Genomic DNA, 26,839 nt, shown 5'->3' on the forward strand with positions numbered 1-26,839 from the left:
AGAAACTTTTTTTAGACGTTTTGGGGTAGAATTCTTTTTGTATATATTATATGTGTATGTACTTTTTCAAAATTCAAATATTCCTAATAAAGATTATTTTAACCTTTATTTTACCTTTAGGTAGTTTTGGAGAGCCCGTGGCCTAGCAGTACCCGCAGTGGTATCTTCTTATGGATGAAGGTACGGAATGTGGTACGTGGCTTGGCACAATTTAGGCAGCCACTTAAAAATACCGTGCAAAAGTCACAGGTCTCCTCAATATCAGGTAATAAATGTGGTTGGAAAGATACTTTCTTGCTGAACCATAAGCTTTATAGACATATGAATTTTTACTTATATGAGGCAGAAAACGTAAATGAAATTCTAGTTTTGATATTTTCATATACTACTAAAGATAGAGGTTGCCTAGTCCAAAATTATTTTCTTCTCTCACAAATTTAGACAGTATTCTGCAACTTTAAATGAACTGTGAGTCACTCATGTTTAGTTTCAGAGATTACCAGTGCATGAGTTATTGAACTGCTGTTGTCCTTATCTTTAGCTCCTCAAAATGCCACAGGTGGAAGTGATGGGGACACGGTGAGCCACGGTAGTGTGGATAGTTCTAATGATGCTAACAGTGGGGAGCACACAGTCTTCGTCAGAGATTTAATCAGTCTTGATTCCACTGATAATCACTCTAGCACAGGTACTAAAATCTGGATTTTACTAACCCTTCACTTACTCTCATGTTAAGTCTTCCATTTTTTAAAAAAACTTTTACCTTCCTCTCTCAAGTTTGTGCAATATGAATACCTAAAAAATACCATACATAAATAAGGGGAGAAAGTACACCTCTGATTGCAGATCACTTCTCTTATTTCCTATAGTATAAAATAAACTTGGGAGTGCTGTGCAAAAGGCTCTTACATGGTACTTCTTTGTGTTCGTTCATCATTAATTTGTGAAAGTATATGATATAATTGTTAGGAATTGTGAGCTGAGGAACTTGACTGTTAGTGACACAATTGCAGATCTTCTTTTCATTAAGTGGATAATATTTATTAAAGATTTGAGATTATGAATATTAAAGAGGGAAGAAAATAAGTCACACACCACGAGAAAAACGTATTCTTTGCATAGTCATTACTTTAAATGACACTTTTTAAAATCTGAGAAACTACTGAAGCTGCTTTTACATACAAAGCTATGGGCGTAATCTCTGTCCTCTGAAGTTAGAAATAAGCTTAATTAAAGTAGCACGTTGAGCAGATATATGTGTGTTGCACATCCTTCTCGTGTTTTTCTTTTTTGTTGTTATTGTTAATATCTCAAGCTTTTCTTTAAAAAGAATTCTGAGTCTAATTCCTGTGCTTCATCTGATGAACTTGTCTCAATGACTGAAGTTTCCTTTTCTCTGCTCTTTGTTGCTCTGCTTTTTGCTCTGTGCTGTTTCTTGGTGCTGCATTTGTCCTTGGCTGTCATGGTGTGGGGTGCAGACAGACTTGTGTGACGTGAAGCTATGGATACACGTGTGCATTAATTCTACCCTTGAATGTTAACCACTTCAGGTAATTTCCCATTTATTAGGTTAAATTTTGCTGACATGCAAGGGTGGGGGAGAGGCCTTTTGTTATATTTTAAGTACGGTTGCAAGTGGAAAGCAATTTTAGTTTTCTTGGCTTTTTCTCCTTCAGATACGTGTAATCATATACATACTACTGAAAATACCCAACTAACGCTTTATGATCAATTTGCAAAGCATATTTATCTTAATTGAAAATATGCTATGCCTTGCTACAATTCTTATTTTGAGGGTGGTTTGTAGCATCATTGAGTCAAATAGTTTTATGAGCGTTAAAGATTTCAGTATTCCAGCTGTTAAGGTGGTTTTTGCTTGCTAAAACTGAACTGCTGATTCTTGTGCTAAAAACTATCCCCATAATTACAGAAGCATGTATAAATTGGTGAAAGTCAACATAAAGCTGTAAGTTGCAATCCTGTTTGTAAATTAAATTTCTTTCAACATGTGGGAATTTTCATGAGACTTTCATTTGAAAACCACCTTATTTTATTTCCTCCTGTATTTTTTTCCTAGTGCTTATAGAATAAATGGATTTCATTTATGGAAAATCAAGAAAATAATCTGTGGTATGAAACCATTTCACTAATAATAATAATAATAGATAAACACTCTCCTTATCTCTCTGGATTTTTAAACTTGTCTCCTTTAAAGGCAAAAAAAAGATTTACTAGTAATTCTGGGAAACTGCATAAAGATTCCATATTCCCCAGTTGGGGAAGAAACTTCAGATCCCTTTTTCATATATTTCTTTTAAGCTACATTTCAAATGACTGAAGCTCTGATACTGAATTTACAGTGATTATGTGTCTCTGTAGAGTTTCTGGTGATATCATCTGATATTTTTGGAGACTTCCAGCCCAGATGCTTAAGTTACTCTTTTCATTAAGGATTATCTCACAGAATCTTTCCACTTAGTACCTGATACTGAGTCACTTAGCTTGTTGAGGGCATATCTGGGTTTAATCAGTTTACTCAGTTCCCAGTCTAGTGTCCATTTCATGGCACCGTAATGCTTTACCAGACTTTCTGAGGGGGGCCAATAAAAAAAAAAAAAAATGACTGAAAGAAGTCTTTCTAAATAGCAGTATTTTTTTTAATTAAAAATTTTTTTAATCGAAGTACAGATTTACAGTATTGTGTTAATTTCAGGTGTACAGTTATATACACATACACACATACACACATATATATTCTTTTTCAGATTCTTTTCCCTTATAGGTTATTACAAAATATTGAGTATAGTTCCCTGTGCTATATAGCAGGTCCTTGTTGGTTATCTAAATAGCAGGTTTTTTTAAAGCTTAATTCTTTTGTTATATGGCGAACCCAAAGTTTGAAAGGCAGTTTAAAAAGTGGTAGAAAGTGAAAAAATAGAAAGTGGGGGCTTCCCTGGTGGTGCAGTGGTTGAGAGTCCGCCTGCCGATGCAGGGGACACGGGTTTGTGCCCCGGTCCGGGAGGATCCCACATGCTGCAAAGCGGCTGGGCCCGTGAGCCATGGCCGCTGAGCCTGCGCGTCGGAGCCTGTGATCCGCAACGGGAGAGGCCACAACAGTGAGAGGCCCTCGTACCGCAAAAAAAAAAAAAAAAGTGGTAGACAGTGGAAGGCACTATATTTTTTGTTTTATGTGTTTCATTGACATCCTTTATAATGATCTCCTAGTAACTTGCCTTTATTTCAGTTTTAATTTTAAACTTATTAAATGTTTCAAGAATAGTACGAAGAACTCTTGAATAACTTTTATTTAGATTCATTCACTTTTAGTTTGACACATTTGCTTTATCAGTTTCTTTCTGTACACATGCACTTTTTTTCCCTAAATTATGTGAGAGCAGATTGCATACATCTTGCCCTTTTACCTCTTAATACTTCAGTGGTATTTGCTCTTACATAACCACAGTATAGTTTCCAAATTCAGGAAAACATTGTTCTACTTCTTTAATGTATAGTCTGTATTCCAGTGTTGTCAGCTATAATGTCCTTTGTGGTACTTTAACTCCTCTTTAGTCTCCTTTAACCAGGCACAGTTCCCCACCTTTTCTTTGTCTTTCGTAACCTTGACCTTTTTGAAGAATAAGTCCAGTTATTTTGTGGAATGCTGCCAAATTTGAGTTTGTCTGATATTCCCCTGTGATTAGATTAGGTTATGCATCCATGGCTCTTCTACAAAAATTATGTTAAGTCCTTCTGAGATTATCACAACCCAGAGGCACACAATGTCTGTCTGCCCCTCATTGGTAATGTTAATTTTGATCACTTGATGCCAGTGTTCGGTTTCTATTAGTTACCATTATCCCCCTTGCAGATAATAAGCTATTTGTGAAGAGACACTGAGACTATGCAACAATATCTTCTTTTTCATCACACTTTCTCTTCTAAATTTATCATCCATTGATGATTCTTGCCTGAACCAATCGTTTTACTGTGATGGCTATAAGGTGGTGATTTTGCCAACTCTATTGTCCCCTCGCATTTATAAGATAATATTCTTTTGAATGTTCTTTAGAAATGTCCTCTCATGTTTTTGAGCACTTGCTTTCTTGCATAACAAAACGTTCCTGGCTCATTCTTGTACCTTCCCTGACTGAGCTCTGCAATCGGCCTTTTCTTCAAGGATCTCAGGTTCCTTTTAATGGGCAATAGATTTTAGAAACGAAGGTCTGGGCTCTAGAAATGCTTACTCCCTCCAGGGTGTTGTTCTAGACTTTTTCAGCAGAGGTAGAAAAAATGTGTATGTATTTTAGAAATACTTCTAATTCCAAATCAGCCCCACAGGTTTTTCTTTGCCTTCCTTCATTTCACTTTTTAAAGATCTCTCTTCTTCCACAATAAGAATCTTAGCTCCCAACATCATCACATTTACTCATTTGCTCAGTCCTACAGTGCACATAATATAATTTCAGAATTGCTATACCCATTCCCCTGTGAGAAATAAACCTAAGGAGTTTAGGATTTGACTGTTACCCCCCATGACTAGGGTATATACTCAGAATAATGTGTTAAAAGTTACACATTACATTAGTCCTCCCCCATCCTTTCAGTGTGATCATGTTATTCATAAACAATTGGTTTTGTTTGTTTCCGTGTGCATTCAGTTTTAGTTACACCCTGGCCCTCAGTTTTGCTGATTTAAGTTTTTGAACTTGTAGAAGTTAATACATTTCCAAAAATAAAAACAATATGATAACCATATTTAGAGAAGTTTCCTCTCTCTCAATCCCTTCCGTCCTATTTTCCCCCATCCCTTGTAGGTAACCAGTTTTATTGTTTTCTGGTTTATTATTCCTGCATTTCTTTTTGCAAAAGTAAGCAGATATATGTTTATTTCCACTTCTTTCTTACGCAAAAGGTAGCATTCTGTAGATGCACTCCAAAAGAAACTTTCAAAACATCTTATCAAAATCTACTAATTTATAGATAAGGAAATTAAATTAAGATTCACTGCTTCCAAGTGTGTAATGGTTTTTAGTCTTTGATGTTCCTGTTTCTACTGTTCTTTGATTCTTACCATTGTTGTAAAATGTTTTGTGTGCTTCATGAGCTTTCTTCTCCTCTTTTTTTACAAGTTTAATTGTGTAAGTTGGTGGAATTTCCTTTTGACATTTTATAGCTGGACTAAAAATATATGAAAACATTTATATATCAGCCTACATTCTTTTTAACAGGTGGTCAGTCTGACCAAGGCTATGGGTCTAAGGATGAACTTATAAAGGATGATGCAGAAATTCACGTGCCTGAAGAACGAGTATCAGGAGACTTGATAACCAAAACAAAAGTGGAAACAGAAGGTTAAGTACTGATGTTTACTAGCTTTACTTAGAAAAATACCTATAATAATTAAAAGTCTTATTTGATAATTTTGGTGATAATTTCCAGAAATGTAAAGTCTGGGCTTATAAGATACTATGTACTCTTATATATGATAGATTTTTGGTAGTCTCTGAATTTTAGAATTTAAGAGATCTTTAGAGACTCTGTAGGTCAGCCCTCAACTTTGTAGGAAACTGCAGCCCATCAAGGTGTTCATTTGCCAGTGGTAAATAACTACTTTGTGACAGAACCAGGACTAAACTCTGAGTCATCAAACTTGTATTCCAGTGTACCTTTTATTTTCAAATGCTCTTTCACTAGAAGTCCTTCAAATATCTAAGTCGATAATTTTCATTTGTAGGTTCCAATATAGTCTGTGTAGTTTTCCTTTTTTTAGGGGACTCATTGAGATAGAAATGAGAAATGATTTGTAGTAGTCATTTTAAGGAAATATGGAGAAATATTTTGGCTTTTTGATAATACGATGGTCTTCCTATCTTCTTACAAAAAAGTACAGTTTCTTTAATGACGTCACTTACTTTATGCTCTAGAATTATGCAGAAGCAAGCCCCTCTCCTACTTGACAAGTGATGAGGAGTGTGACAGAAGGCCAAAGCCTTAATTTATTCGCTCAGGAATGCTCAAGTTAGGATTATGAATGTTAAAATAAAGCATTTATTTCAGCCAGTACTGGCAACATTTATGGCATAAAAGAAATCAGTAATAAAATAGAGAAAAAGTATTCACCCCCACTTAGAGAAAAAGTACATAAAATATATTAAAAAAATACTTCGTTTCTGTTCAATACTGGCAAAAATAGGAATGATAACATCCAAATATTTTTTCCCAGAGGTATGCGATGTCTCTGCTGTTGTGGCCAAACATTCACAACCTAGTGCAGAGCCCCCGAGTCCTCCTGAGCCTCCTGCGTGGGGCGGCAGTATTGTGAAAGTTCCATCTGGTATATTTGATGTCAATGGCAGGAAAAGTAGCACTGGTGAGTCTTTACATATTGGTTATCACATATTTAAAATACACTTCTATAGGTACCTATGTGTCTTTAATGACATTATAACTTGCTAACGTAATTGTAATGAACATGCTAAAGAGCCAGAAGTAAGCTGAATCCTATAAATGTACTAAAGAAGAAATTAAAATAGTTATTTAAAGATAATTCATTTTTAAAAGGAAGGGTATTAAGTGTGTTTAGTTGTTATTTGGAATACCTTTTCTTATTATAGTGCTTGTTCTGAGTTCCGTCCTCCTTTCCTGTGGTTGATAATGAGAGAGGACTGTAGGACGGGCCTGCTATACTCATCCTAACAGAGAGGCAGTTACCTGGTCAAATTCCAAAGGGCTTGTGTGTGGCAGGGTAATTCCTAAGCCTGAAGGGAAATGGAAGAAAAAGATTCACATCACTTAACGTTCTGCACAGAAATACCAGCGGGTCTTTAATTTTTGCCCAATTATTCTAGGTACCCTGAGCCACTTTCTATTTATGGTTAAGTATTTGTAATGAATAACTCTGTTGTGTGTGACTCCCATGAATTTGTGTTTACTGCCTTCAATTATGTGTAGTCCTCCCAAGTACCCTTAAGGCATACGTCTTAAGTGTATGATTTTAAAAGACAATGAAATTGGCCTGCGTCATTTGCCTTTTGTTAGTAGTAGCTACAGTTCACTTCCCTAAAGTCAGCAGTCTACCTGTAAGTGTATCTATTGTATGACTTTATAGAACTTAATTCGCTCAGCTTTTTAAGTCAATGTGGAAATACTCCTTATTCCTAAAGTTGTTTTTTTTTTTTTAAATTGTGATACCAAGTTCGGTTATTTTACAGGGAGTGAGGGGGTAGTGTTTTGCTAATGAGGTGGAGCTATAGATGTTTTGAAAAAAATAATTGATATATATATTCTTTATCCCATTTTCCCAACCTATTGATAGCAGGTTAAAAAAAAAAGGGCAGTTTTCTTCATCAGAGGTTTAGAATCTTCTCAGAATATTGAAATGGACATGGTCTGGGGACTGGTGCATTTTCTTCTCTTTTTATTGATCTTATTTCCATGTTACTTTTTTTTTTTTTTTTTTTGCGGTATGCGGGCCTCTCACTGTTGTGGCCTCTCCCATTGCGGAGCACAGGCTCCGGACCCGCAGGCTCAGCGGCCATGGCTCACGGGCCCAGCCACTCCACGACATGTGGGATCTTCCCGGACCGGGGCACGAACCCATGTCCCCTGCATCGGCAGGCGGACTCTCAACCACTGCGCCACCAGGGAAGCCCTCCATGTTACATTTTGATGTAGGAAGATTTGTTCTATTAAGAAAAGAGGAGGTGGTAATGAGGCTTTTTCCAATATATCAAACAGTTTTATTTTAAAATTGAACAAAATGTGACACTAAATTTCGTAGAAATGATATGAGAACCAGTAAATTTGCAATGATCTTTTCTCAAATATTGTTAAAAGTTTTCAAAGCAGGTACAAACTTCAGAGTTATAAAATAGGCTAATTTAATTCCCTTAAATGCTTGAAAAATATCTCTAAATGCTTATTATTCTGTTTAATTGGAAAGGTTATGATTATTAATAGATACCAATTTGGAATATTAAAAAGAACCTTGAAATCAATTTGGAAGATTAAAAAAAAAGATCTTATTATAATGACAACTTTCCCTTCCAAACTCCCAGGTCATTATACTTTTTAAAAAACAAATTAGAGGGCTTCCCTAGTGGCACAGTGGTTGAGAGTCCGCCTGCTGATGCAGGGGACGCAGGTTCGTGCACCGGTCCGGGAAGATCCCACGTGCCGCGGAGCGGTTGGGCCCATGAGCCATGGCCGCTGAGCCTGCACGTCCGGAGCCTGTGCTCCGCAACGGGAGGGGCCGCGGCAGTGAGAGGCCCGCGTACCGCAAAAACAAAACAAACAAACAAACAAAAAAAATAATATGAGAATCCTAAATATGAATGGGTAGACTTAAGTTCTGCTAATGATGCAACTAGAAATAGCTTTTGGTCTTGGCGTGGAAAAAATTGCATGGTAGCAAAGAGTTAACGACTGCCTGCATCCCCCAAAGGTGGGGGAGGTTCCTACAGACACTGGCATAATTTTGTTCCACTTGCTCAAACAAGATTGACCTCTGTGAGGGCTGGGATTATGTCCGTTTTATTCTCCATTGTATTCTTAGCACCTCACATAGTGGGTGCTAGTAGGAATTCAGATATTTGTTGAAGGAATAAACATATCTGAAAAAATTTTGGCTATTCAGATTTTAGCAGGCTTCTTGGAATCTGCCGATTCTAAGCGCTCCATTCTAGATCCTTTTACTTTGGAGAAGTAAGGCTTTGGCTATAGCAAATATATAATTTCTCTATGATTATGAATTTGCTTTCTGCAGGGTAGATTCCTGGCAAATACTTGTTGAATTAGATATATGAAACCCAAGATAGAAGAGATTATTTCTTTTTAGGTCTGCTATTTAATGTGGAATATATTTCTTAAACTGAAAATAAAACTCTTAAAATATAAAACATGTTTATAGATGTATATTTATTGATAGATGTGATATCTTTAGTGAACAGTACAGGTATATACAGTATATATTGCACGATCTTTTTTAAAAATGTGTGTATATGCATAGAGGATGAAAGGCAGATTATACATTAAAATGTTATCTCTGAGAGGCAGGGTTGAACGGAGTAATTTTTGGACTTTTTCTGTATACCATCTTACCTTTCTGAATCTTTTACTTTGAGTATGTGTCACTTTCAAAAATTAGAAAAAAACATTTTTATAAAAGTTACATCAGAAAATAGAGATTTATTTTTAATATTGCACTTTCTCTTTTTAGGTAGTACACTAAATGTACTGTTTTCTACTCAAGATCCAGTTGAAGATGCAGTCTTTGGCGAAGTTACTAATCTCAAGAAGAATGGTGATAGAGGAGAAAAAAGGCAAAAGCATTTTCCGGAGAGAAGCTGTAGTTTTAGTTCTGAAAGTCGAGCAGGAATGTTGCTTAAGAAGAGCAGTTTGGATTTAATTTCAAGTGAAGTGGCTATCATGATGGGAGCAGATGCCAGGATTCTCACAGCAGCACTGACGAGTCCTAAGACTTCTCCACTTCATATCGCAAGAACCCATAGCTTTGAGAGTATTAGCTGTCATCCAGCTGACACTAGGACTCGTGTGTCTGAAAACACTTGGGATTCTGAGCACAGATCTTCATCGGTGTTAGAAATGCTTGAGGAAAGCCAAGAGTTCATAGAACCTGTGGTTGATGAAAATGTAGCTAAAACTCCTGTGACAAAGGATACATGTGACAGTCTACAAAATGACAGTAATCAGTCCAGAGACTTGAAAGCAGGATCCAAAGATCTAGTAAATAAGAGAAGTAGTTTATGTGGTGGTGCTAAAGCTATTGAGAGGGAAGATGTTGAAACTGGACTAGATCCTTTGTCACTTTTAGCCACTGAATGTATAGGAGAAAAAACTCCTGATTCAGAAGATAAGTTGTTTTCTCCAGTTATTGCACGTAATCTGGCTGATGAAATTGAAAGCTATATGAATCTAAAGAGTCCCTTGGGTAGCAAGTCTTCTAGTATGGAACTACATGGAGAGGGAAACAGAGAGCCTGGCACTACCAGTGCATTTATTCACCCTTTAGAGAGGAGATCAAGCCTACCTTTAGATCATGGTCCTGCAGCACAGGACAGTCCTGAAAGTGAAAAGAGCTCCCCTGCAGTGTCCAGATCTAAAACTTTTACTGGGCGTTTCAGGCAACAGACTCCCTCTCGAGGTCATAAAGAACGTTCAGCTTCTTTATCAGCACTGGTCCGTTCTTCACCACATGGCTCATTGGGTTCTGTGGTAAATTCTTTGTCAGGGCTAAAGCTGGACAATATACTCTCAGGGCCCAAGATGGATGTGCTAAAATCTGGTATGAAGCAAGCAGCTACAGTAGCCAGTAAGATGTGGGTAGCTGTATCATCTGCCTACAGCTATTCAGATGATGAGGTAAGAGTGTCTTATGTGTGTCATCTGTCTGATGTTGGAATGTTTGGAGTATTTTTTAATATATACATTATTTAGATATTTCTGGTCACTTTTTTATATTTTAAAACGTGCATATCCTACTTCTTTCTTGAAATGACTTCAACATACATGTAAGGAAATTAATAATGAAGAAATAGAATATCAGGACTACTTTATAATTCCACAGCCCAGTCTAAACTAACACATTAAGTCTATTGATTTGAAAGAACTAATGATTAATGTTTGATTTAATAATGTTATATTTGCATAGCACTTCACTTTTTAAATAGCTTTCACCTGTGTTATCTCTTTAAGATATGTGATGTCACTCTACAACTTAATCAGTAGATTTCATACTGCACAACAAAAAACTGCTATTTATTTATTTATTTTGGCTGCACGGGGTCTTAGTTGTGGCACGTGGGATCTTCGTCGCGGCATGTTTAGTTGCGGTATGTGGGATCTTTAGTTGCAGCATGCAGACTTCTTAGTTGCGGCATGCACGTGGAATCTAGTTCCCCAACCAGGGATCGAACCTGGGCCCCCTGCATTGGGAGCACAGAGTCTTACCCACTGGACCACCAGGGAAGTCCCCCAAACTGCTAACTTTTTATTGAAGTTCAGTTGACCTACAATACTGTATTAGTTTCAGGTGTACAGCATAGTGATTCAGTTTTTGCGCATTATATTCCATTATAGGTTACTACGAGATATTGGGTATAATTTCCTGTGCTAGAAAGTAAATTCCTGTTGCTTATCTATTTTATGTATAGTAGTTTGTATCTGTTAAACCCATACCCCTAATTTGTCCGTCTCCCCTTCCTCTTTGGTAACCATAAGTTTGTTTTCTATTTCTTTGAGTCTGTTTCTGTTTTGTATATACATTCATTTGTATGACTTTTTAGATTCCACATATGAATGATATCATACAGTATTTATCTTTCTCTGTCTGACTTACTTCACTAAGCGTTAATATTCTCTAGCTCTCTCCATGTTGCTACAGATGGCAATATTTCATTCTTTTTAACGGCTGAGTAATATTCCAGTGTGTGTGTATGTGTGTATCACATCTTCATGATCCAGTCGTCTGTTGATGGGCACTTGGGTTGCTTCCATGTCTTGTCTATTGTACATAGTGCTGCTATGAACATTGTGGTACATGTCTCTTTTTGAATTAGTGTTTCCTTTTTTTCTGGATATATACTCAGAAGTGCAATTGATGTATCTTATGGTAATTCTATTTTTAGTTTTTTAAGGAACCTCCATACTGTCTTCCACAGTGGCTGCACCAATTTACATTTCCATAAAAAATGTATGAGGACTCCCTTTTCTCCACATCCTCTCCAACATTTGTTATTTGTAGACATTTTGATATAGACATTTTGACAGGTGTGAGGTGATACCTCTTTGGGGTTTTGAGTTGCAATTCTTGAATAATTAGTCATGATGAGCATCTTTTCGTGTGCCTGTTAGCCATCTGTATGTCTTCTTTGGGAAAATATCTATTCAAGTCTTCTGCCCATGTTTTGATTGGATTGCTTGGTTTTTTTTATATTAAGCTGTATCAGCTGTTTGTATATTTTGGGTAAGTTGCATCATTTGCAGATATTTTCTCTGATTCCATAGGTTGTCTTTTTGATTTGTTGATGGCTTCCTTTGCTGTGCAAAAGCTTTTAAATTTAATTAGGTCCCATTTGTTAATTTTAGGGGACAGATCCAAAAAATACTGCTATGATTTATGTCAAAGAGTGTCCTGCCTATGTTCTCTTCTAGGAGTTTTATGGTTTCAGGTTGTATATTTAAGTCTTTAATCCTTTTTTTTTTTTTTGCGGTATGTGGGCCTCACTGTTGTGGCCTCTCCCGTTGCAGAGCACAGGCTCCAGACACACAGGCTCAGCGGCCATGGCTCACAGGCCCAGCCGCTCCACAGCATGTGGGATCTTCCCAGACCGGGGCATGAACCTGTATCCCCTGCATCGGCAGGCAGAGTCTCAACCACTGTGCCACCAGGGAAGCCCCTTTAATCCATTTTGAGTTTATTTTTGTATATGGTATGAGGGAATTTTCTAATCCCATTGTTTTGCCTGTAGCTGTCCAGTTTTCCTAGCACCACTTGTTGGAAAAACTGTCTTTTCTCCATTGTATTTTCTTGCCTCCTTTGTCATAAATTAATTGATTGTAGGTGCATGGGTTTATTTCTGGGCTCTCTGTTCTGTTCCATTGAGCTATGTATCTGTTTTTTTTGTGCCAGCACCACACTGTTTTGTTTACTGTAGCTTTGCAGTATAGTCTGAGGTCTGGGACGTTTATACCTCCTGCTTTGTTCTTTTTTTCTCAGGATTGCTCTGGTAATTTGGGGCCTTTTGTGGTTCCATATAAATTTTAGGATTATTCTATTTCTGTGAAAAATGATAGGGGATGCAATCTGTAGATTTCTTTGGGTAGTGTGGCCTTTTTTTTTTTTTGCGGTACGCGGGCCTCTCACTGTTGTGGCCTCTCCCGTTATGGAGCACAGGCTGCAGACGCACAGGCTCAGTGGCCATGGCTCACGGGCCCAGCCGCTCCACGGCATGTGGGATCTTCCTGGACCGGGTCACGAACCCGTGTCCCCTGCATCGGCAGGTGGACTCTCAACCACTGCGCCACCAGGGAAGCCCCTGTGTGGCCATTTTAATAATACTGATTCTTCCAATCCAAGAGCATGGGAATATCTTCCCATTTCTTTTAATCATTTTTACTTTCCTTTATCAATGTTTTATAGTTTTCAGTGTATAGGTCTTTAACCTCCTTGATTAAGTTTATTCCTAGGTTTTTTTCTTCTTTTGATGCAGTTTTAAATGGGATTTTTTTTTAAATGGGATTTTAACTTTCTGATATTTCATTATTAGTGTATAGAAATGCAGCAGGTTGCTGTATATTAATCTCGTATCCTTCAGCCTTGCTGAATTCATTTATTCTAAAAGTTTTTGGGTGGGGACTTTAGGGTTCTCTGTATAGAGTATCATGTCATCTGCAGTCCCTTCCAATTTGGATACCCTTTTTTCCCTTGTTTGATAACTTTGGCTAGTACTTCCAATACTATGTTAAATAGAAGGGGTGTGAGTAGGCATCCTTGTCTTGTTCCTTAATGTAACTGGAAAGCTTTCATCTTTTCACCATTATTATGTTGGCTGTGGGTTTGTCATAAATGGCCTTTATTACGTTGAGATATGTTCCTTCTGTACTCACTTTGATGAGAGTTCTTATGATGAATGGATGTTGAATTTTGTCAAATACTTTTTCAGCATCTATTGAAATGATCATGTGGTTTTTGTCTTTCTTTTTGTTAGTGCCGTGTGCCACATTAATGGATTTGCGTATGTTGAACCATCCTTGTGTCCCCAGAATAAGTCCAGCTTGATCATGGTGTATGATCCTTTTTATATGTTGTTTGATTTGGTTTGCTAATATTTTGATGAGGATTTTTGCATGTATATTCATCAAGAATATTGGTCTGTAATTTTCACTTTTTGTAGTATCCTTGTCTGGTTTTGGTATCAGGGTAATAGTGGCCTCGTAGAATGAGTTTGGGAGTGTTTCATCCTCTTTAATAATTTGGAATAGTATTAGAAGGATAGGTTTTAGCTCTTCTTTACATGTTTGGTAGAATTCCCCAGTGAAGCTGTCTGGTCCTAGACTTTTGTTTGCAGGTAGTTTTGTTATTGGCAATTCTATTTCACTTCTAGTAACTGGTCTCTTCAAATTGTCTATTTCTTCTTGACTCGGTCTTGGCTGGCTGTATGTTTCTAGAAATTTGTCTATTTCTTCTGTGTTGCCCAATGTGTTGGGATATAAATGTTCTTAGTATTCTCTTATGAGTTTTTGTATTTCTGTATTATTTGTTATTTCTACTCTACTCTTTTCATTTCTTAGTTTGTTTATTTGGGTCCTCTCTCTTCTTCTTGGTGAGCCTGGCTAGAGGTTTGTCCATTTTGTTTATCTTTTCAAAATACTGGCTCTTAGTTTCATTGATCTTTTCTATTATTTTTTAATCTCTATTTTATTTCCTCTCTGATCTTTATTATTTCCTTCCTTCTGCTGACTTTGGGCTTTGTTCTTCTTTTTCTAATTCTTCTAGGTGGTAGGCTAAGTTGTTTGAGATTTTCCTTGTTTCTTGAAAGAAGGCCTGTCTTACTGTGAATTTCCCTCTTAGAACTGCTTTTGCAGGATCCTATAGGTTTTGTAAAGTTATGTTTTACTTTTCATTTGTCCCAAGGTGTTTTCTGATTTCTTTGATTTTAGCATTGGCCCATTGGTTTTTTAGTAGCATGTTGTTTAGTCTCCATGTGTTTGTTCTTTTCCCATTTTTCTTTCTCTAGTTGATTTCTAGTTTCATACTGTTGTGGTCAGAAAAGATGCGTGGTGTAATTTCTATCCTCTTAGATTTTTTGAGGCTTTTTTGTGACTTAGTATGTGGTCTTTCCTGGTGAATGTTCCATGTGCACTTGAAAAATGTGCATTCTACAGAATAGAATGTGTATTCTGCTGGTTTTGGATGTAGTGTCCTTTAGAGATCAGTTAAGTCCAACTCGTCTATTGTGTCCTTTAGGACCTCTGTTGCCTTATTGATTTTCTGTCTGGATGATCTGTCCATTGATGTCAGTGGGGTGTTAAAGTCTCCTACTGTTATTGTATTAGTGTCAATTTCTCCCTTTGTGTCTTTATTTATTTAGGTGCTCCTGAATTGGGTGCATATATGTTAATGACTTTAAGATCTTCTTTTTGTATTGATCCCTTTATCATTATATAATGCCCTTCTTGTCTTTTGTTATATAGCCTTTGAAAAACTGCTAATCCTTTTAAAAATCATCATAAAGAGAATTAATCATAATATCTTTTTGTGAAAATAGGAGTGGACAAATTTTGTATTTAAAGAACTTAGAAGGTCAGTTAAGGAAAGACAAAATAAGCTAACTTCAAAAGCATCTTAACCTGGAATTATATTTAAAACAAACCAAAAAAGCAGTGTGAGCCATTTCACGTTTGAAATTTTATCTAGCAGTGTTAAATAAAAAGCTTTCTACAGAGTAATTTGGACTTGGAATATATGACTGTAAATTCCAGGTGGTTGCAGATCTTAATCTTTCTTTTCTTTTCATTACTATCGCCCTAGTACCATTGACTGCAAAGGCAAATAGGATATACCTAATAAATATTTTCAAGTGAAGGAATGAATAAAAAGTCTGTAAAATATTCATAACTTTTATCCAGAATTTAAGAAAATATTTAGGGATATGTGTAAAAATAGCTCAAGTGAATTCAGCAGTGTAACTCATAAAATTTACAGGATTCTGAATGTTTAAGCAGTAGAGGATTTACTAAATTCTTAATAATACACCAGTAAATCAGATTAGGTTGCAGGGATTTAAATAATGTAGAAGATTTAATGATAAACTACATGAGAAGAATGGGATAAAAATATCCTATTTTGTAAAAACGTATTATGTATGCATATTTTTGACTAGAAGGATATACATCAAGATTTTTACTGCACTCTGTGGATGTTGATATTATAAGTGTTTTATTTACTGTTTTGCATATCTAGTTTTTAAAAATCATTTAATATGGTTTTATAACAAGGAAGACACAAATCTTTCTCCTTTAAAGCAAAAATTTAAAAGGAAACTGCTTATTGAAATGTTTTCTATCTAAAGCATCAACAATCACTTATAGTGGTTAAGAACTACAGTGTTCAGAACTTTGTTCATGTTTTATTCCTCTAATAATGATGGTTGTTATTCAGAATAATCATATTGCCAGCTAAAATTCTCACCACAACCTTATTTTAATGTACTTATATTATCCACATTTTTCAGATAATATAATTAAAAGTTATGGAAGTTAAGTAATTTCTGCAAGGTCACATACCTAATATGTGAAGGGGGGCCGAGAACACAATCTGGCTGACTCTTGGAAGCCCCTACTCTACTTGGACTGGGGTCTCTGATTACACTGGGCATAGTGAGCGTCTAGAGTTCCTTCATTTTATAGTTTTGAATATAGGAATAAACCCCACACTCCTAATATACACTAGGAGCACAGCATAATCTTAAAGCACAGGTCATTGCTTGAATGTCTTAGAGTATGGAAGAGAAATTCCAAATAACAGAAAGAGTTCATGGTTTTGAAACATATGATGATGATGATTTATTTAAGAATTATAGATGAGTTTAATTCTGAAAAGGGTAGAGTGAATATATTCTCATTGGGGAAGGTATTACTTATGTATGTGGGATTTTATTCTTTTCAATTAAAGGAGGAAACAAAGAGAGATTACAGCTTCCCAGCTGGCCTTGAAGACCATATTTTAGGAGAGAATATATCACCTAACACGAGTATCTCAGGGCTGGTCCCTAGTGAACTTACCCAGAGCAACACAAGCCTTGGCAGTAGCAGCAGCAGTGGAGATGTAGGTAAACTGCATTACTCACCAGGTAAGGGGAAGGATCGTCCTTTCTTCTAATTTATAGAAAATTAATTTTTAATTTATGCCCATACTTCTTCCTCCCTGCACCATACACACAGTAAGCCCCATTTGTTGAGAGGATCTGATATAGTCACACCATATTATCACTGTTATTTTATATGATCTACAAGTACTGTAGGCACCCACTGAGTTTATTTTTAGTTATGTACATTTATGGATTCTATCATTAGTTCTCAAACTTTAGGGTGTCTCAGAATCACTTGGGGAATTTGTTTAAAAGTATATACAAGTATCCAAGCCCTAGGTTAAAACTTCTGAGACTTAATCTGTGGGATGGGACCTTAAGAATGTATATTTTTGACCAGCTCTCCGGGTGAATCAGATATTTACTAGAGTTGGAGGATTTCTGTGTTATATCACTGAAATTTCCTAGTTCTGTGTTATTTTTTAAAATTGTAATTTTATTCATTTTCTCCAACTTTCTATTATGAAAAATTTCAAATAAATTTCAAATATCCTAAAAAGTTGAAAGTTGAAAGAATCATATAGTGAACAATCATATGTTCTCTACCTAGATTTAGTTAACTGTTGTTAACCTTTCCTCTGTGTATGTACGTAAGTACATTTTGATACTAAACCGTTTGAAGATAAATTGCAGACTTCATGATATTTCCCCCTAAGTATGCATTTCCAAAGAATAAGGACATTTATGATGTTTACTTCTCTCTAGGTGAAATTCCATTTCCAAGAGGCATAAAAGGGCAGGACTTTGAAAAGTCAGATCATGGTTCTTCTCAAAACACCAGCATGTCCAGCATCTATCAGAATTGTGCAATGGAGGTAAAAGTTCTATATTCTGTCCATGATAAAGTGGCTGTAAACATATTTTTATTTCAGAATGGCATTTAACAGAATTCTGTACCTTTTTGGACAGAATAATAAAATAAGTCATTTTGTTGAATTTGCTTGATATCTTATGTAAGCAAGGCAATAAACTGGTAGTTTTACCTATAAAGTAATTGAATTGTTATTCCAAGTGTGATCAACAAAATAAATACAATTCTATGTTTGTCTCAAGAGGATGGCCTATTAAGACTGATTTTCACTGTGGAGGTTCTCAGTATGTGTACTTTTCTTCTCTTAGGTTTTGATGTCAAGTTGTTCACAGTGCAGAGCTTGTGGAGCTTTAGTTTATGATGAAGAAATTATGGCTGGATGGACGGCAGATGATTCAAACTTGAATACAACCTGTCCCTTCTGTAAAAGCAACTTCTTGCCTCTTCTCAACATAGAATTTAAGGACTTGAGAGGCTCTGCAAGGTTAGTATTGTAAAAGTTCCCTTAAAGAGGTAAGCGTCCCCCAAGAGGCATGACTCCTGGGGGAAAAGTGAAATAGTCATGGTATGCTCCAGGTGTTCCTTTCCTCGCCCTCCTGCACTTTCAGTATTTGAGTAGAAAATATTAATAATGTAGGAGACCGCTTTTCCATTTTATTTAACATATGATTATCAGTAGTAGTTAATTCTCGGAGCTAAACTTTATAAATTATATAATTATTACATAGATTATATAATTATTATAGATAATTCCGAACTCTAACGTTAGTCATTATTTTAATATTTCTGCCTCGATGACCTTGATTATGTGTTCTGGAGCCGCCCCCGCCCCACCCCCCAAAAAAAGGTGGAAGGGGCTTTAACTCTTCTCTTCTCTTAACTTTGTTGCCCCTTTATGTTGGTGCTCTGTACTGTGAAATGACCGAATTCTGCGCATTGGAAAGGAGAGGCTGATCTATGATCAGTCATTAAGTAATTGAGAGTTTGGTAACTGTATGCTGACTTAAAGTACTTATACTTAATATTCTATTTGCTTTATGGAACGAACTATCTTTATCTACTTTTTAAAAATTTCCAATCACAGAGGTGTCTCCTATTTTTCCTGTTAGCTTCAGTGTGGAGCTGAGTGAAAGCATACTCTAATTCCTGATGCACTGTCATCATTGGTTTGTGCAAGGGCCCTCTTTTATTATCTTCCTCCCGTCACCATTCCCACTCTTATTATTTTACCCAACAAAAACATTGATCCCGCTGTGTGTGATAAATCCTTGAATATATAACCTTATAAATAATGTTGTTTTGCATGATTATGTATTTTTAACGTACATGATTAGAATGATGCTGAAAATCTCTATTTCTTTTTATTACTCAGTTTAAAATCTGAGTTGCTATATGTACATCTAATTTATTCTTTTTCTCCTATAGGAAGTTAATACCTCATTTTACTTACTTGGATATTTCAGTTGCTTCCAGTTCTCTGTTACTGTAAACATCACTGTACTGTTGCAGTACACTGCAAAATATATGTCCCCTTCTGGACTTATGAAGTAATTTCTTTCAGAATAATAGTCTTAGGAGTGAGATCATTGGGTTTTTTCCATACATGATTTCAATAAACACTGGAAGATAGCTTCCCAGATGGCTACACTCCTACTTGTAGTGCCCCAAAACTCTCATTTCTGTACATCCTTACCAGCATTTGGTATGATCACTTTTCTGATTTTGTGCTCTAATGATATAAAGGAGTATCTCATTTTTGTTTGAATATCTCTGAATATTAGTGAGTTTGGATATCTCTTCATATGCTTGTTAGTTATTCCAGCATTTTCTATGAATTGCTTGTTTATGTCCTTTGTCAATTTTTTAAAGATTTATTTTTTTAATGAGGTAACATTGGTTTATAATGTTTTATAAGTTTCATGTGTACATTTTATTTCTACTTCTATATACACTACAGCGTGCTCAACACCAATAATTTAGTTTCCATCTGTCACCATATAGTTGATGCTCTTTACCCATTCCATCCTCCCTACCCCTCCTTCACCCTCTGATAAGCACTACTCTGTTCTCATGTTTGTTTTTCTTTGGTTGGGTTTGTTCATTTATTTTGGGTTTTTGTTTTTTATATTCCAGCTATGAATGAAATCATGGTATTTGTCTTTCTTCATCTGAAGTATTTCACTTAGCGTGATACCCTCAAGGTCCATCCATGTTGTTGCAAATGGCAAATTTTCATCTTTTTTATGGCTAAGTAGCATTCCATTGTGTATATATACCACAGCTTTTTTACCCATTCATCGTTGACGGGCATCTAGGTTGTTTCCATGTCTTGGCTGTTGTAAATAATGCTGCAATGAACATAGGGGTGCATGTACCTTTTTGAATTAATGTTTTCGTACTCTTAGGATAAATACCCAGAACTGGGCTGGACCATGTGGTAGTTTCATTCCTAATTTTTTCAAGGAATCTCCATACTGTTTTCCATAGCGGCTGCACCAGTTTACATTTCCCACCAGCAGTGTATGAGGGTCCCCTTTCTCCACATCCTCACCAACACTTGTTATTTCTTGACTTTTTGATAACACCCATTCTAACAGAAATGAAGTGGTATCATACTTTGGTTTTGATTTGCATTTCTTGATGATGATGTTAATGTGGTTTTTTGTTCAGCATCTTTCATGTGCCTGTTGGCCATCTGGATGTCTTCTTTGGAAAAATGTCTGTTCAGCTCCTCTGCCCATTTTTTAATTGGGTTGTTTGTTTTTTTGATACTGAATTGTATGGGTTCTTTATATAATTTGAGTATTACCTCCTTATCAGATATATCATTTGCAAATATTTTCTCCCATTCAGTAGGTTGTTGGTTTGTTTTGCTGATGGTTTCCTTTGCTGTGCAGAAGCTTTTTAGTTTGATGCAGTTCCATTTGTTTATTTTTGCTTTGTTGCCTTTGCCTGAGGAGACATATTTAAAAAGACATTGCTAAGACTCATGTTAAAGATTATACTGTTTATATTTTCTTTTAGGAGTTTTGTGGTCTTGAAGTCTTTAATCCATTTTGAGTTGATTTTTGTGTGTGTTGTGAGATAGTGGTCTAGTTTCATGTTTTTGCATGTGGCTGTCCAGTTTTCCCAACGCCATTTATTAAAGACACTATTCTTTCTCCATTGAATGTTCTTTGCTCCTTTGTTGTAAATTAATTGTCCATGTATGCCGGGGTTCATTTCTGGGCTATCAGTTCTGTTCCATTGATTTTATTTTTTGGCTGCGTTTGGTCTTCATTGCTGCACGCAGGCTTTCTCTAATTGCTGCAAGCGGGGGCTACTCTTTGATGCAGTGCAAGGGCTTCTTATTGCAGTGGCTTCTTTTGTTGTGGAGCACAGGTTCTAACCACGCGGGCTTCAGTAGTTGCAGCAGTGGGGCTCCGTAGTTATGGCAGTTGTGGCTTGCGGGCTCTAGAGCACAGGCTCAGTAGTTGTGGTGCACAGGCTTAGTTGCTCCGTGGCATGTGGGATCTTCCCAGACCAGAGCTCAAACCCTTGTCCCCTGCATTGGCAGGCAGATTCTTAACCACTGTGCCACCAGGGAAGTCCCTGTTACATTGATTTTTATATCTGTTTTTCTGCCAAACCAGGTTGTTTTGATTACTATGGCTTTGTAATATAGTTTGAAGTCAGAGAGTGTGATATCTCTAAACGTTGTTCTTTTTTCTCAAGATTGCTTTGGCTCTTCAAGGTCTTTTGTGGTTCCAAATAAATATTATAATTTTTTGTTCCATTTATGTGAAAAATGTTCTTGGGATTTTGATAGGGATTGCCCTGAATCTGTAGATTGCTTTATGTAATATTTTTAAAATTAGGTAATTAAAAAATATAAACATTTTAACAATGTTAATTCCTCCAATCCATGAGCACAGAATATCTTTCCATTTATTTGTGTCTACAGTGTCTTTCAACAATGTCTTATAGTTTTCAGTATAGAGGTCTTTCAACTCCTTGCTTAAATTTATTCCATTTATTTTATTCTTTTTGTGGTGATTGTAAATGGGATTGTTTTCTTAATTCCCCTTTCTCCTAGCTCATTGTTAGTATATAGAAATGCAACAGGTTTTTGTTGGTTTTGTACTGTGCAACTTCACTATATTCATTTATTACTCCTAATAGTTTTTTGGTAGATTCTTTAGGCTTTTCTCTATATAAAATCATGTCATCAGCAAACAGTGAGTTTTACTTCTTCCTCTCCAATTTGGTTGCCTTTTATTTCTCTTGGCTAATATCTGTGGCTGGGACTTATATACTAGGTTTCAGCTTCACCTTTGAGTATGATGTTAGCTGTGGGCTTGTCATATATAACCTTTATTATGTTGAGGTATGTTCCTTCTGTACCCACTTTGTGGAGAGTTTTTATCATAAATGGGTGTTGAATCTTGTCATCTGCTTTTTCTGCACCTACTGAGATGATCATATCATTTTTATCCTTCATTTTGTTAACGTATGTATCACATTGCTTGATTTGCAGATGTTGAACCATCTTTGCATCCCAGGGGCAAATCCCACTTGATCACGGTATATGATCCTTTTAATGTATTGTTGGATTTGGTTTGTTAGTATTTTGTTGAGGATTTTTGCATCTATGTACATCGGAGATATTAGCCTGTAGTTTTTTCTTTGTGTGGTCTTTATCTGGTTTTGGTATCTGGGTGATGTTGGTCTCATAAAATGAGTTAGGAAGCGTTCCCTCCTCTTGTATTTTTTGGTATAGTTTGAAAAGGACAGGTATTAAATCTGTAAATATTTGGTAGAATTTACCTGTGAAGTTGTCTGGTCCTGGTCTTGTTTTTTAGAAGCTTTTCAATTACTGCTTCAGTCTCTGTACTAGTGATCGATCAATTTGGATTTTCTCTTCATGATTCAGTCTTGGAAAGTTGTATGATTCCAAGAATTTGTCCATTTCTTATAGGCTGTCCAATTTGTTGGCATATAGCTGTTTTCATATTCTTATAATCCTTTGTATTCCTGTTGTACCCATTGTTATTTTTTTTCTTTTGTTGCTGATTTTATCAGAGCCTTCTCTCTTTTTTTAGTGAGTCTAGCTAAAGATTTGTCAATTTTGTCTATCTTTTCAAAGAACCAGCTCTTACTTTCACTGGTCTTTTCTTTTGTCTTTTTAGTCTCTATTTCATTTATTCCCACTCTGATCTTTATTATTTCTTTCCTTCTACTGACTTGGGGCTTTGTTCATTCTTCTCTTTATTTTATTTTCTTTTTGGCCACGCAGCACAGCTTGTGGGATCTTAGTTCCCCAAACAGGGACTGGGCCCTCGGCAGTGAGAGTGCAAGAGTCCTAACCACTGGGCCAGCAGGGAATTCTCGTCTTGAATATTCTTGATAATAATTCTCCTAAGAGAAATTATTAATTCTGATGTTATCCATTAATTTTCCACCTTACGATTTGTGCATTTGGAGTCTTGTTTTAAAAGTTATTTCCCATCTGTAGTACATGAAATTTTTTTCCTGAACGTTCTTCTGTTAGCTTTATATTTTACTTGTGATATTTAGGTTTTAAGTCCATCTAAAGTCCACCTTTGTGTATTATTGTAGAGATCCAGCTTTATTTTTCTCCATATAATGAGCCAGTTTTACATCCTTCCTTCATTGATATACAGCGTCATCTTTATCATATATCAAGTTCCTATGTATACCTCATTCTGGTTCTCTGTTCTTTCTGTCAGTACTATATTATTTTTATTACTCCTTATTTATGATGTCTGGGTGGTAGGGTAAGTTCCCCCTTATGGAAATTTTTTTCTTATAGTTACTTATTTTTGCATATAAAATTTTAGAGTAACTTTGAGTTCCTTAAGAAAAAAAATCCACCTGAAGTTTTCATGGGATTGAATTAGATTTATAGATTTATTTGGGGGAAATGGACATCTTCAGTATTATTCTGCTATCTATGAGCATGGTATATATCTCCATTTTTTAGATATTCTTTTAATAGAGTTTTAAATTATTCTCCATATGTGTTTTTTGTAAAATTTAAAAAAAATTTCTTCATTTTATTTATTTTTGGCTGCATTGGGTCGTTGTTGCTACACGTGGGCTTTCTCTGGTTGTGGCGAGCGGGGGCTACTCTTCGTTGCAGTGTGCGGGCTTCTTATTGCAGTGGCTTCTCTTGTTGTGGAGCAGGGGCTCTAGGCGCGCGGGCTTCAGTAGTTGTGGCACACGGGCTCTAGAGTGCAGGCTCAGTAGTTGTGGCGCACGGGCTTAGTTGCTCCACAGCATGTGGGATCTTCCCAGACCAAGGCTCAAATCCATGTCCCCTGCATTGGCAGGCAGATTCTTAACCACTGTGCCACCAGGGAAGCCCTCTCCATAAGTTTTGTACTTTTTTTGTTAATTGTGTTTCTTAAGCTTTTGTGGTAAGTACCTTATTTTATATTCTAATTGAATATAAAGGAGCATTATTGATTTTCCCCCCTAGGATGTCATTATGGAAGATTTCCAACTGACAGCCAAGTTTAAAGATCATCTTTTTTACAGTAATACCCAAATATATAGCCCTGCATTCTACAATTAATGTTTTACTTTACTTGCTTTATGTATCCCTCCATCCATCCACCAATCCATCTTACATTTTTATTCATTTAAAATAAGATGTAGATGGGGAATTCCCTGGCTGTCCAGTGATTAGAGCTCTGCGCTTCCACTGCAGGGGGTATGGGTTCGATCCCTGGTCGGGAAACTAAAATCCCATATGCCCTGCGGTGCGGCCAAAAAAAAAAAGAAGAAGATGAAGACGTTAAATCACTTTTCCCACAAAGACTTGAGCGTTCATATAATTAACTAGAGTTCAGTATTTATTCAGTTTTTTTCATTTAAGGTAAATTTGATTTGTGCAAAACAAACCCTTACCAAGATACAGAACATTACTATCACTTTAGAAAGCTCTCTTAATGTCCCTTGTAAGGTGAAACTCTCACCCCATCCCCACCCAGAAGGAGAAAGAGAGAGAAAGATGAAAATAAAATTCTGAATGAATAGAGTGGAGAGGAAATGACTAGAGACAAAAATGGAGATTCATAAGGGGGAAAGGGTATATAAACAATCATAGGTTAATACATGTTAAAATGCTGTTCCTTTTTTTAACTAAGAAAATTAAGGAAATATTTTGCTTTCCATCTTCCTTCATAGCTTTCTTTAGAGTCTCTCAAAAACTGAAGGCATCTAATATTGAACTATAATGACCTGCTCTAGACCTTTTCATTTGAAAAGTTTGGGACAAGAGAGGAAGAGAGAATGAGAGCAGGAGTGTGAGTTGTGTGTGTGTGTGTGTGTGTGTGTGTGTGTTTTTGAAATAGGCAGTATTTCTATGGATTTGTATAACTCATTAATAACTATTTTACCATAAAGTGATTCTAAATTATGATGAAATTTAGAGGATTCTGAGATCTTTAAAGACTTTTTTGTTTTTTTTGGACTGATCCATATTTAGCTTTTTCCTGAAACCAAGTACCTCTGGTGACAGTTTACAAAGTGGAAGCATTACACTGGCAAGTGAACCTTTGGAACACAAACCCATATCCAGTTCAGCAGAACCTGACCTGATCAACTTTATGGATTTCCCAAAACATAACCAGACCATAACTGAAGAAACAAGCTCTGCAGTTGAATCAAGGTACCATGGGGTTCAGAGAAATCTTCATTAAAAATTGGGTACCCTAGTAAAAATTCCATCTTTAAATACAACCCTGGCTTACATAGGCATAAGCTCTGGCATTTTAAGAATTTAACCTTAAATGTTTACTACCATATATTGTTTAAATATCTAATGAATGGATCTGATGATAAATCATTTTTAATACTGTGTTTAATGTTTTACAGTGGTCTTTTACAAAAATGAACTTTTCAACAGTAAAAAGTATTTTCCCCTTCAGTGTAGTCATTGTCAGTTTCCAGACACATACTTTCTTTACAGTGAAGTATACCTTTTACTCTTAAATATTGAGTCAAACATTTTTTGAGAGCCTATTGTATGCTAAGCATTATGCTGAACACTAAAAATTAAAAAGTAAATAAAATCTGACCTCTGTCTTTAGGTGGATCATGGCCTGGTAGAGATTAAATACTTGGCAATGAATCTACATTACTTACTTACATGCATTATACATGTAAGGTGATGTATAAGTGATTTTGTTTAATAAAGATGAAATAATTTTTGAACAAGGCAACTGAATGGGCACTTAATCTTTTTAAAATAATACCATAATACCTGTTATGTACCATATATATCCTCTTCCTACCCTTCATCAGATCATCCACTCCATCCTGTTTTTCTGACCAGTTTTACAAAAATACCTGAAGAAAATTTAATTCTTATAAGGCAGTACTGAGTCTTCTCAGATATATTCAGCACATTCAAAATTCATTGTAGAAAATAGTCAAGCTCTACAGATTTAGATTGTTTCACGCAATCTAACCACAGCATTTCTTCTTCATTTTTTTAAGTGATGAAATAATGAAAGCCAGTGGAGATGTCCAAACTATGAAAATTTCATCTGTGCCTAATAGTTTATCAAAACGAAATGTATCTTTGACTAGAAGTCACAGTGTTGGAGGTCCCTTGCAAAATATGGACTTTTCCCAGAGACCGTTTCATGGCATTTCAACAGTTAGTCTTCCAAACAGTCTGCAGGAAATTGTGGTATGTAACAGCATTATAATTATACTGTGTGTTTGTGTAAGTATTTATTAAAACAGCATGTAATTCTTCTGTAGTAGGTTTATTTTAATCACATGAAAAGTGATAAGAATTTTTCATAAGCAGACTAAGAACTTTAGAATTTCAAATATGTACACAAATAAACAAGAGTGTAATGAGTCCCTTTGACACATCATCCAGCTTCAGTAATTTTCAGCTTATGACCATTTTTCTTTCATGTATATACTCATTCAGTTCTTCCGTAGATCCATTTGAAGCAGATTTCAAACATCATATATTCCATTTGTAAATATTTCAGTATTTATCTCTAAAAGATAAGGACTCTTAGAAATACAATGTCCTTATCAGACCCAAAAAATAATATCAAGTTATTCAATCTTTGTTCAAATTTCTTTTTTTTTAATTGAAGTATAGTTGCTT

The 26,839-nt window shown here is 35.9% G+C and overlaps 1 protein-coding gene and 1 long non-coding RNA gene across 5 annotated transcripts in view; one reads left to right on the forward strand and one right to left on the reverse strand.

The window, feature by feature from the left end:
* Positions 1-26,839, forward strand: part of DENND4C (DENN domain containing 4C) — a 126,024-nt gene that overhangs the window by 85,677 nt on the left and 13,508 nt on the right. For all 4 annotated transcript variants that reach the window (XM_060155119.1, XM_060155116.1, XM_060155117.1 and 1 more), the window contains 10 exons: positions 121-265; positions 542-688; positions 5,229-5,351; positions 6,224-6,370; positions 9,218-10,380; positions 16,694-16,871; positions 17,595-17,704; positions 18,009-18,184; positions 25,193-25,375; positions 26,206-26,401. In XM_060155119.1, coding sequence (XP_060011102.1) covers positions 121-265; positions 542-688; positions 5,229-5,351; positions 6,224-6,370; positions 9,218-10,380; positions 16,694-16,871; positions 17,595-17,704; positions 18,009-18,184; positions 25,193-25,375; positions 26,206-26,401 — 2,568 coding nt within the window. The remainder of the gene's footprint in view (positions 1-120; positions 266-541; positions 689-5,228; positions 5,352-6,223; positions 6,371-9,217; positions 10,381-16,693; positions 16,872-17,594; positions 17,705-18,008; positions 18,185-25,192; positions 25,376-26,205; positions 26,402-26,839) is intronic.
* The window catches only part of LOC132523662 (uncharacterized), a 56,480-nt gene that overhangs the window by 17,987 nt on the left and 11,654 nt on the right, over positions 1-26,839 (reverse strand). The window lies entirely within an intron of this gene.

The sequence above is a fragment of the Lagenorhynchus albirostris genome, chromosome 7, assembly GCF_949774975.1.
Source record: "Lagenorhynchus albirostris chromosome 7, mLagAlb1.1, whole genome shotgun sequence".
Lineage (NCBI taxonomy): Eukaryota > Metazoa > Chordata > Mammalia > Artiodactyla > Delphinidae > Lagenorhynchus > Lagenorhynchus albirostris.